At 34.7% G+C, this 14988-nt stretch overlaps 2 protein-coding genes and 1 long non-coding RNA gene across 7 annotated transcripts; all 3 read right to left on the bottom strand.

The window, feature by feature from the left end:
• Window positions 1–509: 509 nt before the first annotated feature.
• LOC101218313 (PGR5-like protein 1A, chloroplastic) lies at window positions 510–3153 on the bottom strand. 2 transcript variants are annotated; one of them, XM_031880085.1, is made up of 8 exons: window positions 2751–3153; window positions 2593–2655; window positions 2415–2501; window positions 1659–1896; window positions 1461–1534; window positions 1162–1260; window positions 1078–1084; window positions 510–818 (listed from the first exon to the last, which is right to left on the bottom strand). In XM_031880085.1, the coding sequence occupies exons 1-8, from the start codon at window positions 2976–2978 to the stop codon at window positions 757–759; spliced, it is 858 nt and encodes a 285-aa protein (XP_031735945.1). In that variant the 5' UTR covers window positions 2979–3153; the 3' UTR covers window positions 510–756. The 2 variants fall into 2 exon arrangements, with proteins under 2 accessions (XP_031735945.1, XP_004145292.1); XM_004145244.3 differs by lacking the exon at window positions 1078–1084 and having other exon boundaries at window positions 2751–3142.
• A 1274-nt stretch (window positions 3154–4427) lies between these two features.
• LOC101216613 lies at window positions 4428–8832 on the bottom strand. The gene is made up of 3 exons (XR_969919.2): window positions 8683–8832; window positions 5006–5521; window positions 4428–4922 (listed from the first exon to the last, which is right to left on the bottom strand). It is a non-coding gene; the product is annotated as an uncharacterized LOC101216613 (long non-coding RNA).
• A 1849-nt stretch (window positions 8833–10681) lies between these two features.
• LOC101216844 (RHOMBOID-like protein 1) lies at window positions 10682–14722 on the bottom strand. 4 transcript variants are annotated; one of them, XM_031880366.1, is made up of 7 exons: window positions 14215–14722; window positions 14041–14106; window positions 13326–13489; window positions 12583–12746; window positions 12249–12505; window positions 11948–12074; window positions 10682–10994 (listed from the first exon to the last, which is right to left on the bottom strand). In XM_031880366.1, exons 1-7 carry the CDS (start codon window positions 14355–14357, stop codon window positions 10872–10874), a joined length of 1044 nt encoding a protein of 347 aa, XP_031736226.1. In that variant the 5' UTR covers window positions 14358–14722; the 3' UTR covers window positions 10682–10871. The 4 variants fall into 4 exon arrangements, with proteins under 4 accessions (XP_031736226.1, XP_031736228.1, XP_004153913.1 ...); XM_031880368.1 differs by having other exon boundaries at window positions 13326–13400; window positions 14215–14719; XM_004153865.3 differs by having other exon boundaries at window positions 14041–14722.
• Window positions 14723–14988: the final 266 nt, after the last annotated feature.

Here is a 14988-nt window from a genome sequence, read left to right as displayed (position 1 = left end):
ATTTTAATACTTCCTTTATGTGAGCTTTGAAAAGATTCTTATTTTTTTTTATTTCTAGTTTCCAAAGAAACACATAAAAGTATTATTTTAACATTTTTGCTTCTCAAGTTGCACATTTTTATTTTATACATCTTTTTCTTCAAACTTAAGGAATAATGAGATAATTTACAAACACATTCAGTTTTCTCTTATAAATAAATAAAAAAGAAGAATCAATAACTGATAAACAAAAAAGAAATTTAAAAAAAAATGTCAATACTGACACAAAACATAGCCATTTGAAAGCTTTGATGATGGGTCTTGCCTTAGTCTTAAGTATAATGTAGCTTTTAAAAAAAGTGCAATTTTTAAAATTCAGTTTTTTTAAAACTAATAACAAAAAAGATAATTTTAGTAAGAATATTCCATTCCACTAGGTACTATAATGTTAATAATCTTTTCTACAATTTTCCATAATTTAAGTTACTATCAAGCTGGTTTATCAGTTCTAGGCTGGGGAGCAAGGCAGAGACTACAAATGGAATATGCAAAGCCCATGGGATTAAGATGATGAAAGAGTATCAATCAACTATTGGCAGCAGCTAACTTAATTTGTAATCACCTAGCTGGCACTATAAGATATCGTTGCATATTATCTCACTTAGTTACATTGCAAGCAAGATCAAGACTGGAAAAGAATCATGTCACTACATGTATAGACAAATTGCTCTTACAAGTTGGGAGTAGAAATCCTACAGCAATCTTTGGTGCCTGCTTTTACGCCTTACAAGGTAGATACGCCCGTAAACCCATTGTCGACCAAGTTTTGTACTTGATTTCTGCACAATACCAATCCCAGATTAAGCAATCTTTCTCTTTAGAAGAGACTCATATATGAACTTAAAAGCCAGACCAAGGCATTTAACTTGGAGGTAAGGGAAACGGGAACATATTAGGAATAGGATAGTAATTTTATATCATATGCACTGAGCCTGATTTGTAGGGCATATGAATCGTGTATATGACTAGACATTGAGGAAGATAGAGGATACTAATAAAAAATGCTCAATGGATAATTGCACGATGATCATAATCAACCTGTAATCTTCAGAAAAACGAAGCATTAGCTGATTGGAGTATTTTCAACTCGGTGTGGTATTAAACAAAAGCAAAGTAAATTACCTCAAACTTGATCCGGAATTCCAACAAGCACTCACAAACATGACAGTCTGATCTATGAGGAGAGCCATTGGCACGATCAGATCTCACAAATGCAAACACCTAAAAGATGAATTAATTTAAACACGTAAAATACGTTGAACATGTCCTTTCCTTTGACGTACAGATCATACTGGAAAGAAAAGAGTATTCATCCATAAACTACAGTAATGCAGGGGAAAGGACATAAAGGAACGTTTCGCAAGCCATTCAAAAGAATCAAGACTATAGTACTGGAAAAAGTTATAGACAGATTAACATACTTCTTCTCCACAATTTGGGCAGGCTCCTTTAAGTGCCACCAAATCATTTCTCCATAACCCTTGAAGTACTCCCACTGCAGAAAATAGAAATAGCCAAAAGGCAGAGTATCATATTTAACATTCCTTAGACACATATTAAGGCTTTTTTGAGTATATATGAACTATAAATAGCAAAAACAACTGGTAACCATAATTTACCAGAAGCTGTAGTAATCGGGTAGCCAATCAAAGACCCAAATGCCATGAAGAGGATGGCATTTATAGCAGAAAGAAATCCAAATGGAGATCCATGGGTGTCATAGGAAAGTCCTAAACTCAGTGGATCCTTGAAAATTAAGTCAGCTATGCAGATTAAAGGAACAAGACATGCGGAACAACCAAGTGCCAGAAACAGCAACCATATGCCTGCTAATGCCAGAACCTGTGATAGATCTTCCTGCCCTACATGCATGTCATTGAATATTCAAATGAAGCAAAAACAACATCGAATATTTATATTTTATATCAAATCAAAACAATCAAGACCTCATTATTTTGGATGAAAAGCAACAACTTTCATTCAGAAGAAAAGTGAAAGAGTAGAAGGCACAAGAAAAAACAGCCCACAAAAGAGAGGAACTCCCTCTACAAGAAGGGACTCCAGTTATGCAAAACAACTCCAATAGAAAAGTTACAAAAAGCCTTGGAAACTGAAGCCCACAAAAAAATGCAAAACCGAGACCAAATCCTTACTAGGGTCCTTCACCACTCCTCTAAATACCCTTCCATTGCACTCTCCATAGCAACCCACAGTATAGCACAAACCACAGTATACCAAAGAAAGCGTCCCTTTATTTATAGGATTGAATATGAATTTAAGCAATTGTAGGCTCATTCCTAAACAGCTGAACCACAAGAACCAAGTTGCACGAACCCTAGCAGAAGAAAGAATAGAGAAATGAGAAGAAGAATCACCTCAGCATCTGAATACGTCGATTGCCGTCTAAGACTACAACGAGGGTATTTAACCACAGATTTGGAGCCATACCACCTCAGTTTCAACTGATTCAAACAATATTTTAATGGAAATAAGAACAGGGTAAGAAAAGAAAACAGAATTCATGAAGAAAGTCTTTTCCGTTTCCGGACTTACCTCGACTCTATCAAACATATCATCAAGAATCAACGGTTGGCCACTGTAATACGCATCCCTAGCCTAAAACAAACACCAGAATAATAAATAACGCAAGTCAAAGAGAGATAGAAAGCGAGAGATTAGAGAGAGCGAAAGGTAGCGTAGTAATCCGAAACCTGGAGATAGAGAGCTTCAAGGGTTTCTTGAGTGGCGGTTTCGATGGGGCCGACGAATATGCAAGAGGGTCCTTGAGCAAGGTCTTCAGAAGAGGAAAGGGGGCTATTGGGAGTCTTGGTGGAGAAAGGAACAAGATGAAAAGGGGTGGCGGCGCGGATTGTTCTGGCGAGATTGGAGACGGTAGATTTGATGAGATGAGGGGAGAAGGAAGTAGATGCGCCGGCCATGGACGTTGGTGGTGAACATGAGGTGCAGAAATTGGAAGGTTGGAGTTATAGGGAGATAATTTCAATGGTAGAGAATGGGTTTCTGGTTCTCCTTCTCCACAAATACGTTTCTTGTTGATTTTTTTCGGGTCTTCACTCCACCCTGTGGGGTTAACGACTACGGGTTCGTTGTCGTCACTGATATCGACATGTCGTCTTTCCCATGGTTAAGCAAATTTAAAAACGCCAAGTTAAATATCAAAACAAATAACAAATGGGTGAGGAGGTTAGAGGTGTACATCGGTTTCCATATCTGGATGACTAAAAGTCTGAGCTATTTTAACTCTTTCAAAATATTTTTGAAATTTACTTATCTCTCGTGCTCCCTTCTACTCGGTTATAAGCTAAAGATCTTTTTGTAAAAGAAATAATGTTGATGATATGATTCAAGAAATCATAACTGAATCAAACATACGATACTACTTGGACATCTCAAAAGTCATAAAATTTAAAAAATTATATATTTATTACCGTAATTAAAAGAGCATAAAATTAAATATTTTGACCTTACATTTCATAATTTAATTAGTACATAATGGAGTTATAATTTTCACATTTAGAAAAGAAGAATTTGGGATAAATGAAATCTGAAAACTCTACAATGTAGAGTTTTGTTTTTGTGTGTTCTTGTGATAGAATGCACGAATATTTGGAACATTCAAGTGAAAATTTATTTGTCTTGCTTGCGGAGTGCTTTGAAGATCGAGGGTTGATGGTAGTTTTAAAACTTTGTATGATCCTTTGTTAGATCGTGTAAGAAACTTAAATTTGAATGAAATTTCTACAAGGTGTTATCTCTCAAGCATTATGTTTTAAAACTACAAAGAAAAACTTAACCTAGATCGTGTAAGGAACAAGTTCTCCTTTCTTCTCGATCCTTGATCAAGAATTTTCAAGTCAAAATTTGTTTAGTTTTCTTGGAGTTGTTAGCTATTTGTTTAATCGAAATTATTTTTATTATTATTGTGGAGGTTCATCTAGAATAAGAGGACATTATTTTTCAACCGTGATTAAGGTAGTTCCACTTATCAATTGGTTGTCACTACTCAGATCGAATCATTATTAGATATATGAGTTTTTAAAGCACAAACTTCACCATTGTTCTATGTCAAGGAGTGTCTCATAAAAAAACACATCCCAAAATATTTTAGGTTCCTGCAATTGTTTGGTAATTTTACAAAGAGGTACCACCGTCAATTTATTAACGGCTTTAAATAAATACACTGATGTAAAAGCATAATTCTTAAATATAGAACCATTAATATTGGTAAAATGTACAAGAAATCCCATAGTCTATTGATACCATGTTGTGAGGAAGAACTACTAGAAATCAAACCATTATCAGAAAGCATGAGCAATGAAAGGGAGAACAAAAACTTGACCGAAAAGCATGAAAAGAGGAACAGAGGATTGGATGGAAAATTATCAATGTAAAATTGTAGTAACAAAATAAGTTTCGTATTACAAACCATTTCTATTCGAGACCACCAAGAGCCTCCTAAGTAACAACCGTTGTTGTCAATTACATTGTGGGAATAATGTTAAAATTTGATGGATATGACCCCCATATTTTCAAGAAACAATAAAATAAGAGGTTTTTTTTTTTTTAATATACGAATATGAACTCATGTCGCCAATTTTAAAGGTCCTTCCTAAAGAACCTTCTCCTAATACTACCAACTATGAGATGATTTCAACACAAAAAATGGTTGAAAATAGAAGAATACTCTCATACATACTTGATATCATCCCAAAAAGAAAATAAACTAAAGAAAATACCAATATTTAACCCTAAAGTTAGGAAATCAAATTGTTTTCACTGTTACAAACGACTAAAATATCATGAAAGATGCTGAGTTGACTTCATGAACATGTGAGCATCATTTGTGTGTTAAATCCCCATTCCTGATAATAAGCAACCATGATAATAATGGTTAAACATACTTAGATAGAAGAATTAGACAATAAAACATAAAAAGAGTTTGTACCTGTCCTGAAACTTTTGTGGTTGATCCCTGGTCATATGTTGCCTTGCATGAGACCGTTTCGTCGCAAAATCGAAACTACCTTGGTCATTTGAGTCTCTAGTATTGAAAGTCTAGTATCTACATTTTGATCCATACGAGCCTCGTTGCGAATATTCCGATGTGAGATAGATCTGAACACTTGAGTCGACGCAGGTTGTAATCTCATGCTACAAACACGTCCAGGATTTTTGTATATACAGTATGGCAAATCACCATTTGTATGTGTAGCAGTCGGATTATTGGATTGCATGAAACCATTTTGTTCCAAGATTGAAATCATATTGGCCATTTTCAACTCTAATATCGAAAGTCTAGCATCTACATTTTGGTAGTCTTCTAAATTGGCTTCATCGTGAATCTCAAACTCAGTAAATTGACGTGGTGTAGATTTGAACACTATAGTGGAGGTCGGTCCTAACTTCATGCCACGAACACGCCCTTTACCCATAGAACCACAACAGTCCACGAGAATGATGCCTGGCAAGGATATCAACAATAGAAAATGAATGTGGCAGTTAGCATTTAATTGAAATACAAGTATTGTTCTGATAAACTTTAAGCGAAGAGGCTTTATCTACAAAAGGGAAATAGAACTTTGTATTAGTGCAATGCCACTCTATTAGCATCACAAATTCCACAAGCTATCTGTCTATTCTTCCACTTTGGCACTGCCGTGTCCCCCTACTCACATGTTCTTGCAGGAGTTAGATTAGTGTCTTGATTTTCCTAAATGTATGGCACACCCTCTTGTCCAATGTTCGTATTGCATCCAAGAACGATACCTGCCATCACTGATCGTGATTCCTATCTAGGGAATAAAGGCTGGACATAGATTAATTAATAGCTTATTATGCAAGGTGCATCGGATAAGAATTATGTTTCCAGAGTTTTGTTTTAAAACAAACTACACAACTAAATAGAAATGTTTTCAATTCAACAAAATAGAACCACCACAAAATTCCTTGGTAATGGGGACTGAAAAGGAGGGCATTGAACCTAACCAAGGTTCAAGCCTCCACCCAAGAGTTCTCCTCATCCTTAAAACATCTTATTTTTCTCAAGCTAAATATTGCAGAAGGGAGCAAGAAAAACAGTCAGCCCAAGAGTAACCCTATAACTCAAAAGGTTTGAGAATTCATCCATTTCCTTCCTTGTGTGTATCTATTACTATTCAAGTATTCATATCCAATCTTTTGAGTTAACAGTGAGAACTCTGAGTTTGCCTAGTTAATTATAATGCTACCAGCCATCCAACTTTCCATATATAATCCTAAAACAAAATGAGATTAAAGAGGACAAAAGAAGCAGCAGAATGGAAGGCCTTTCATATGATTCAACAAATATGTATAGTTAATACAATTTATCAAGCAAATAAGGTTTGAAACTAGAAGACTTTCTTTTCTGATATACCTAACAGTACTTAATATGAGTCACTATAATTTTGTTGTGAGTACTTAGAATAAATCATTACAATAACATGTCATTTTCAAAAAAACGATGACAGGCAGAACAAGGATGCATTTATTAAAACATGCATCATTTTCATACAAGAAAGAAATTCAAAGTTAGCAAATGCTGGACCCATATTGTCTTAGTCCAACATGCCTAACATATGTCTATAATGCTAACAAACAAGTGTCCTACACGTGTTCAACAAGTGTGGGAAGAACACAAAGAATTTACTCCAACTGAGCATTCGAGCTAGCACACCTTCACTAATCCCACAAGATAGCCATTTGACCCCTGCTACTGCTAGAATTTTAAATGCTAGGTATGGTACCACCATGGTCTGAACTCATTCTTTATATGTTTTTTCTATTTATGTTGGCCTCTAACAACTTTCTCCACAATTATGTATTAAGAAAACAAGAACATGAGCATAGCTCAGCAATTAAGGCACCAATAACTTCTTTAAAGGTCCAAGGTTCAAATTTTAACCCTATCCCTTATTGTCCTGTGGGGGGTGGTGGTGGGGGGTTGCAAATCTGGAATGGCTTTTAGGTGGAGAAATTGTTTTAGAAGAAGCACTTGAAAAGCACCTACTCTAAGAGGACTTCAAAAAATGTCTTAAAATATTTTTAAAAGTCAAAAAACATTTTTTGATCGTGTAATGCACACCTTGAAAATTCTGAAAATCCTTTTAATGGGGTAAAAGCACTTTTCATTCTTACACAAGTTGTCCCAAGGGCTTAATCTAGCCTAATTATCCCCAGTATTAGTAACATCCTAGCATCATTCCAAACCATATAATATTTCAATGCTATTGGTAATAGAAACCTGCTTAAGATTTGTCTTCTAAAATTTCCCACGGTAGTAGAGGGCCACAACAATCTTATGCTAGACTATTTCAAAACATCCAACATCCCAACCCAGGATTCAAAATTCGGATCCTCGACATTCCCTTGGACCTGGCAATATCATACTTGCTTGTCTTAAATGCTTATTAGAGTAACTAACATGGGTCCTTTCAGCATGCTTTGTCCCACTCACATGCATCCTAGAAAAATTCACAAGAGTTCACCCAATATAAAATTGTTCCAAGTTAATCACGTTTAACTTTTGAATTCCTATGATTGAGTCACCGGAAAAGAAGTGCACCTTCTTGGTATATAGCAACTTTTAAACCTTTTTTACCTTACTTTCATGTCATCAAACTCTATCTAATTTAAATATGATATCGAATCATTTATGTCACCTCCTAAACTCACTAAACATTAGGAAACAGCCCCGGAAAGCTATTAGGTAATTAAAGAAAAATAAAAAATCAAAACAACCTTGGTTGCCAAGAAATATCAACGCAGATTATCAGATTATAGCATGATTGCATGAAGGACATCGACTATCAAATGAATAGCATAATATTTGTTAATTAACTTAACAGTCAGCGGCAAAATAACCGTGCCTTTAAGAACTATCATTAAAAATTGAAAATGAAACAAGATCACATTTACAATGTTAGAGAGCAGCAGAACATAAATTCAATAACCATGCACTAAAAGTTCCTTGGTTTCAAAATCTACCAAGTACCAAAAGAAGATACAAATCGCTATTTAAATTAATCAAGCAGAATGGAAAACAAAATCAGATGCTAATAATCTCCACTCCAGTAAACATCATGAAAAAAAAACTGCATTCCCAAAAGAAAACAAGACATTAAATAGAAATCTCTCATAAATCATCGTAAGATCAAATTCTCCAGTAAAAACGATTCCAATAAAAATCCCACATAGAGAAGGAAAAAAATCTGCATACAGAGAACATTCATGCAAGAACCAATAAAGTAGTAATAAAAAATAAAAAAATAAAAAAGAAAAAGAAAAAGAAAAGAAGGAGAACACAACAATCTCTTTTTGCAGGTGTAAAGGACCCACTAGAGATCGCCTTTTATATTGACCACCCCAGTGTCAGGAGAGAAAATCAAAGGTTTTAAGAAAATGGGTATCCAAGTATTAGAGCGAGGAGAGACCTCCATTAGAAGAAAAGTTGAAAAGTTGCCCTATCCGGAAAAAAAGGGGGGAGGATGATGGGCGGGCTTCTGCAGATTGTGAGAAATGGGTTTGGAAGAAGAGAGTGAAGGAAATGGAAGGTAAAGTAGAAGAAGAAGAAGAAAAGAGAAGAAAAGAGAAGAAAAGAGATACCTGAGATGGAAGAAGTTGCGGAGAGGATTTGAGAGGAAGTTACGGAGGGTTCGAGGAAGTGAGGGTTTGGGGAGCGGGAGAATGAAAAAGACGATTATTTATTATCATATTTATTTATTTATGTATTTAAATTTGGAAGAAATTGAAGAGATAACTCACAAAAACATATGGCCGTTACAATTGCATGCTTACCCTATCAAACACCATAAAGGTTCCTTCCTAAAATCTTTTTTTCATCTAATTCTTACTTCTCAATTATTCACATTTTTTCATTTCCATATTCCTATCATTCACTTCATTATTTCACATTCCTTATTCGGATAAACCGTTCAAATTACTCACTCTTCTATAATAATTTAATAATCACCATCCAAACTAAAAAATATTCTTCACTTCTTTATGGATAAATTGTTGTGAGTGACTCTTCCAGATAAATAGATAAGTTCTACAAACAAGACTAAAATTGACAAAATCCAAACACTAGTCTAAAATTGGCCCAGACGAGATCAGAAGAAAGGTTCTAAGGCCTAACATAGGCTAACCTAGTGAAATGTATATCTGACTCGAGTGATAATCCACAAATTTATTTCTAATACTCTAGTTGGAAGATAGTCTAAAGCATTATGTTCAAGTGATCATGCTTAGTTTTTCTTTTCTTTTTTTTTAATTGAGTAGAAAAAAAGACAATTGTATCTTCTACCATTTTTCTTTCTTTGCTTTGCATTAAATACTTTTAAAAAAACATTATTAGTAAATTGTATTAATGAAAATCAAACTATTGCAAAGTAATCAAATATTTAAAAAAATTTAGAACTTGTTTTTGTTCTCTAAGAAAATAAAAACTTTTGTATAAACATTTAAGTAAATAATCACGTTGACAAACCAAAGGATTATAATTTTAGGCAGCCATGGGTTGGCTTAGTAGTAAAATTTTGAATAACTAAATGTCATGAGTTCGATCCATGTTGGCCACCGACCTACATTCATTTAGGTCATTATAATTAATCGGAGTGAAAAAAAATTAAAATTATAAATAAAATTCATCACATGTTCCTTTTTTTCACATGAGCATATAGATCTCCCTAAGCTCCACAATCATCATCTTCAACAAAGTACATTTATCTAACGATTTTGTTCATGTCAAGATAGAAACTGAAGAAGAAAAATGTGATATAGAGATTAGAAAGATTACAAAAGTTTGTTTTTGATCACTTCGTTTTTTCTTTTTGAACTCTATCATTTGTTGGGTGAGAAATCAACTTACCCACCTTTATAATAAGATGACTTGTTTACTAAGCTAAACTTTACAATAATAGAAACTTTTTCTACTAAAGTATACAATAATAGACACTTTTTCTACTAAATTATACATATATTTACTACTTTACATTCAAAATAATGGCTAAACTCATAACAATAGTGATATTGCAACGTTATAGTGTAGTCACTTATATGCTAATTTCAACAGTTGCTAAGCAATATCTAATCCCCATGCAATATGGAAAAACTAAAAGGAATTATAGGAATGGAACTATTATTTTCTTGGGGGAAAAGTGTTTGCAAGAATTTAGTTACGGTTACCTTATATTGTGTATGATTATAGAAAATGACATATTAGTAAAAGTTGTTCGTGAGTTTTTTTAGAAATTTTAGTCATCGATATGGGTTTGAAGCAAGTTGTGAAGAAATCCGTGGTCGAAAATTTTGGGAGAGAGTAATCCTCTTAAAAGGCTACGTTATATCGTAGCTTCTTTAGCATTTTAAAGTTTAAGAAACTCCTCTTAAACAAACATTTTCTTTTTCTTTTTTTGAAAGGTATTGTAATACAACATGGGTGAGGAGATTTGAATCCAGGACACCTCTTTTCCTCGGATATATACATGTACCAATTGAGTTAAGCTCATGTTTGATGTATTTTATCTCCCCTCCTATAAGTGAGTTTACATCATCTATGATTGCAGAGTAGGTTGAAGAACAAAGATAAAGGGAAACTTTGCGGTTTCACAGATGAGAATGAAAGGTGGTGGGTTATTTCAATAATATGAGCTTGGCAAAGATTTGATGTGGTATGAAGACATGATTACATGTTGTCATATACAATTTGATCATAAAACAATTACAGGAAGAAGAGCTCTATCAAGTCTCCACATTTTTTTTCTCTTGTGTATAAAGTTTATATCATACCTAAGTCAACTGCAGAGCTGAGAACATATTTTTTCTGCTTCTGTGGAGCTACTGTTGGTTAACGAATACGAGCCGCTTCTCCCGTTGCTTAGGCACGTCATGTTTAGCTGATTTCCCAACTGACTTGTCTGCATAATTTTTACAAAGTTGTAAAATGACAAGATTCTTTACTCATCATAGTTGTTTAAAGAATAGTTTTCAAAAAGCAAAAGCAAAAAATTATTTAGAAAACAATCTCAAACAGGTTTGTTGAGAAATAGGATTCGGAATCTCTAATATTTCATCTACAAAATATCACCTCAAACTGTAAAGATGTTTGATACCCAACTCATTTTCAGAAAAAGAGATTCCATATTCAATTTTGATGTAAGATGACTCAGCCCAATCAGATGATGACTTTAGACTGCGTTGGAAATGTGATCGAAGTTGGCTAGACAAGGGGATGATTATGAGTTTATTAGGGACCACAAACTATCTCTAAAAGTACAAGGCATTTTGGTAAAACAAAAAACAAATCTATGAGACTTATACCCAAATTGGACAATATTATACCATTGTAAAGATATTTGGAGAGTTGTTGCCCTAATAAATAGTATCAAAGTTATGTTATGACTTGGTCATATCGGTAGAATTTTCGGGTCTCAAACAAAGAAGTGGAGAGCGTTGAAAGATGTGGTCATGGTGGTATCCATCCATCCATCATTGAGCTCTTGGCAGACAGTGTGCTCAAGTGTAATTAAGGGAAATGCCTGTTTCAAGGGAGACTCGGTGGCCTTCTATTCAAGGGGAGGATTGTTGGAAAAACGATCAAAAGTTCAACATTGGCTGGATAACAAAATGATCATGAGTTTATAAGAGAAGACAACTATCTCTAATGGTATGAATGCCCCCTTTTAGTGAAACCAAAAATAAAACCATGAGGAGCAATTTCTAAAGTGGACAATACCATACTATTGTGGAGATATTTCGAGAGTCGTCCCTAACTGAATATGAGAGTTTAGGCTACAAATCATTTGGTGACGACTGTTTGAAGGTAGGTAAACTTGAACTGATTTGAGGCCAGAGAAGTATAGTTAGGTACCTCGCAAGAGAATTTCTGCGAGTTGCAGCTCCACTTTGACGTAGGAATGCAGCTCAAATAATGGCACCATGAACACCGATCATTCATATTTTCCCCTCTAAACAGAAAGACCAAACCAACTGCAAACCTGTTGATTCCGAAATGTCAGTAAAGTAATGCCAATGGGCGTGCAGCTAATGATAGCACATATATTGGAGTATTCAGTATGAACACAGGGATTGAAATGAAGAAAACAAGTATATGAATTCAGCACTTCAAATAGAAAACTTCAAATGATATGAAATAAAAAAATAAGTTTTACCCAGCAATTAGTAACACCAGAGATACAACCCACAGCACATATTGGTACGGCTTATATTTAGATTTTGAAGTCGAACTATTTCCACGAGGTGCATTGCGTTGGCTAACCCACCCAAACTGAGGACGTACCAAAAACACAAACCCCAGAAGAAAACCTGAGATAAAGCCTCCAATATGAGCAAAATTATCAACATGTGGAAGCACTCCAACAGCCAAATTGATTACGATGATGAAGAGGAGAGTCAACAAGGCTGCAAGCTTCATCACAGATTCTAAGTCAGTTACAAGGCAATGCATAGACAGTCAAGTGGCTTTCTATGTTGAACTTCTTTTACCTTATTTGCATATATCGTCCAATTCGTAAGTAGCTCCGACAACATGCCTCCTAAGAGACCAAAAAGAGCACCCGAAGCACCTACTGAGATACCCGACTGGATAAACAGAGCCGACATCAAACTGCCACCAAACCCAGATACAATGTACAGCATTCCAATTCGAACTATGGATAAGAAGAGAATACAGAAAAATAATTATCACTGTTCCAAACAATCAGGAAGGAAAAAAAAAAAGGATACCTCTAATTGTAATATGGATATAAAATAACTAAGGATCAAATCTCAACGTGCAGTTAGTTTAATCACATTGCTGTCTCAAACATGTTCGCTAAATACAAAATCAAATTCCATAAGAAATCAAGCTAAGGTTATAAAAAGCCAATTGAGGATCATTACAAAAAGCCTAGGCCTCGATAACAATTATATTGTCGGTTTTCTGTTTTTGAAACTAAAGTTATAAAACTACATATATCAATGCTTGCTAAAGACGCTCCCTCTCAAGTTTTTTTAAAAAACTACTTTTAGATTTAAAAATTTGACTAGGATTTCAGTTATCTTTTTTTGTTTATGTATATAAAAAATTAGATTGGAATACAAAGAAAAATGTTAGTTAACAAACATGACTTTGAAAACAGAAAATCAAAATGAAAGTGTTGTAAAATGGGTGACTTTAAATAAATCAACACTATAATTTTCAAGAATGCATTGTATTTCAAAGGCTAATTTCAGTCCGTTGTGCATACCAAAGCCAAATTCTTGCTCGAGCCTTATCCCAATGAAAACAAGACTCAACATGTTAGCAAGTATATGGAACACCCCTGCATGTAGCCATAAACAAGAGATCAATCTCCATGCCTGGTGCCCATAAACCACTTTATCAACTTCCAGAGCACCCATCTTTTCTAATCTGAAATTTGGGATTAAATAAAGTAAGAAAAAGACTTATGTACAATAACTTCTTCTACAACGTGCACATTTTTCTTACAATTCTCAATCATATAACAGGTGAATACACCCACATGATCCTAAATTACTTCACCAGAAAGGTAAACAAAAAGTTCGCCTAGCACTTTCAAAAGAAGCCTTGCTGTTGGGTAAATCCCACAATTGCAGCTTGTTACAACAACCCAAAACTTCATTAATCATTATTTCAAGGGAAAGAAGAAAACTTCATCAAGGATCACACCAACTTTTTTCTGATATAAACTTCAATTTGGCAACAAAGATAGACTTCAATGCAGCCATGATCATCTCCAATTACATTCAAATTATCTCTACACCACATTTTTAACACTATATAGAACATAACATAACATAGCATAATATAATACTCCTCAGATAAACAGAACATAACAAAAAAAACTCAAAAAGAACATGAACAATACCAAATGCTACACACTCATAATAAAACAGTAGATTAAACCAACAAAAACCCAATAGCAAAAAAAGGAAACTCACGTTGAAGAAGAAGGGCCAAGAAGGGGATTCTCTTTAAGCGGCTGAAATGAGAACCTACCCAAAAACCTACCAATGCAAGAGGCAGAGTTTTTGGGGCAATCATTAACATACATAGAAATTGTAAACATAACGGAATTAGCAACCACAAAAACCGGCACCAGCCATGGAACCCACTTCTTAAATGGCCGGTACTGACCAAATTCGATCGGAGAAGTCCCCGACGGCCGTGATCTGGCAGCCGCCGGTTGAACCTCGTGTTCCCCATGACGGGAATGAACCTTGATTTCGATGCCGGCGGTGGGTTTATCCCTCGCCATTCACAAGTTTCGATTAGAAACAAAGGGTATGTAATCAAACTCAGAAGGGGACGAATCCCATTTGGAGGTGATTGAAGAATCGATAAAATCAAAGGGATTGAAAGAATTGGTGGGTTCAGTTTTATTTGGCTTGATTTGGAGGGAATAGATAGCCGATGGCGATATTGGGCCGATTAATGCAAAATCAACATATAGATTTAGCTTTCACTCCAATAAAAAAAACGAAAACTTTCTGGTGGATCTCATCTGTCTCTGTCTCTTTCTTGGCACTCATTTGCATCAACTTTAAATAATTCAACTTCAACGAAACTTTAACTTCTAGTTATATTTGGTTCGTTCTAACCATAAAGGTAATTCTCCAATAGCCTCCTACCTAAGACAATCTACCCAATCCGAGCCTAACTCATTTGCGTATATGCCCTCCACACAAAGAGGTTAAAGATCTTAAATTTTATACTGTTTAGTGGTGTACCTTGAAGAAAAAATGTTCAGGTTATTCTAGATATTGAATACAAATCAGTTGTAAGAAAGAAAGATATCCACATAGCAAAGAAAAAAAAAACGTTTCTTAAAAATATGCTTAAAGTTTCAAAAGTAATTGAAAGGGGTGGTTGATATGCTTTTGAATGTG

This window comes from Cucumis sativus, chromosome 1 (assembly GCF_000004075.3).
Source record: "Cucumis sativus cultivar 9930 chromosome 1, Cucumber_9930_V3, whole genome shotgun sequence".
NCBI classification, from domain to species: Eukaryota; Viridiplantae; Streptophyta; class Magnoliopsida; order Cucurbitales; family Cucurbitaceae; genus Cucumis; species Cucumis sativus.
The sequence above is the reverse complement of the archived record's forward strand: the minus strand, read 5'-3'. Positions and strand labels throughout refer to the sequence as shown.

Excerpts from the sequence above, each read along its gene's own strand:
- LOC101218313 (XM_004145244.3), bottom strand. The coding sequence starts at position 2,978 with ATGGCCGGCGCATCTACTTCCTTCTCCCCTCATCTCATCAAATCTACC. Across the intron at positions 1,535-1,658 it reads CCCGATTACTACAGCTTCTG|TGGGAGTACTTCAAGGGTTA; the intron begins GTAAATTATGGT and ends TATTTTCTGCAG. Across the intron at positions 819-1,161 it reads AATTCCGGATCAAGTTTGAG|AAATCAAGTACAAAACTTGG; the intron begins GTAATTTACTTT and ends GGTATTGTGCAG.
- LOC101216844 (XM_004153865.3), bottom strand. The coding sequence starts at position 14,357 with ATGGCGAGGGATAAACCCACCGCCGGCATCGAAATCAAGGTTCATTCC. Across the intron at positions 12,075-12,248 it reads CTGGTGTTACTAATTGCTGG|GTTTGCAGTTGGTTTGGTCT; the intron begins GTAAAACTTATT and ends CGGAATCAACAG. Across the intron at positions 10,995-11,947 it reads CGCAGAAATTCTCTTGCGAG|ACAAGTCAGTTGGGAAATCA; the intron begins GTACCTAACTAT and ends AAAATTATGCAG.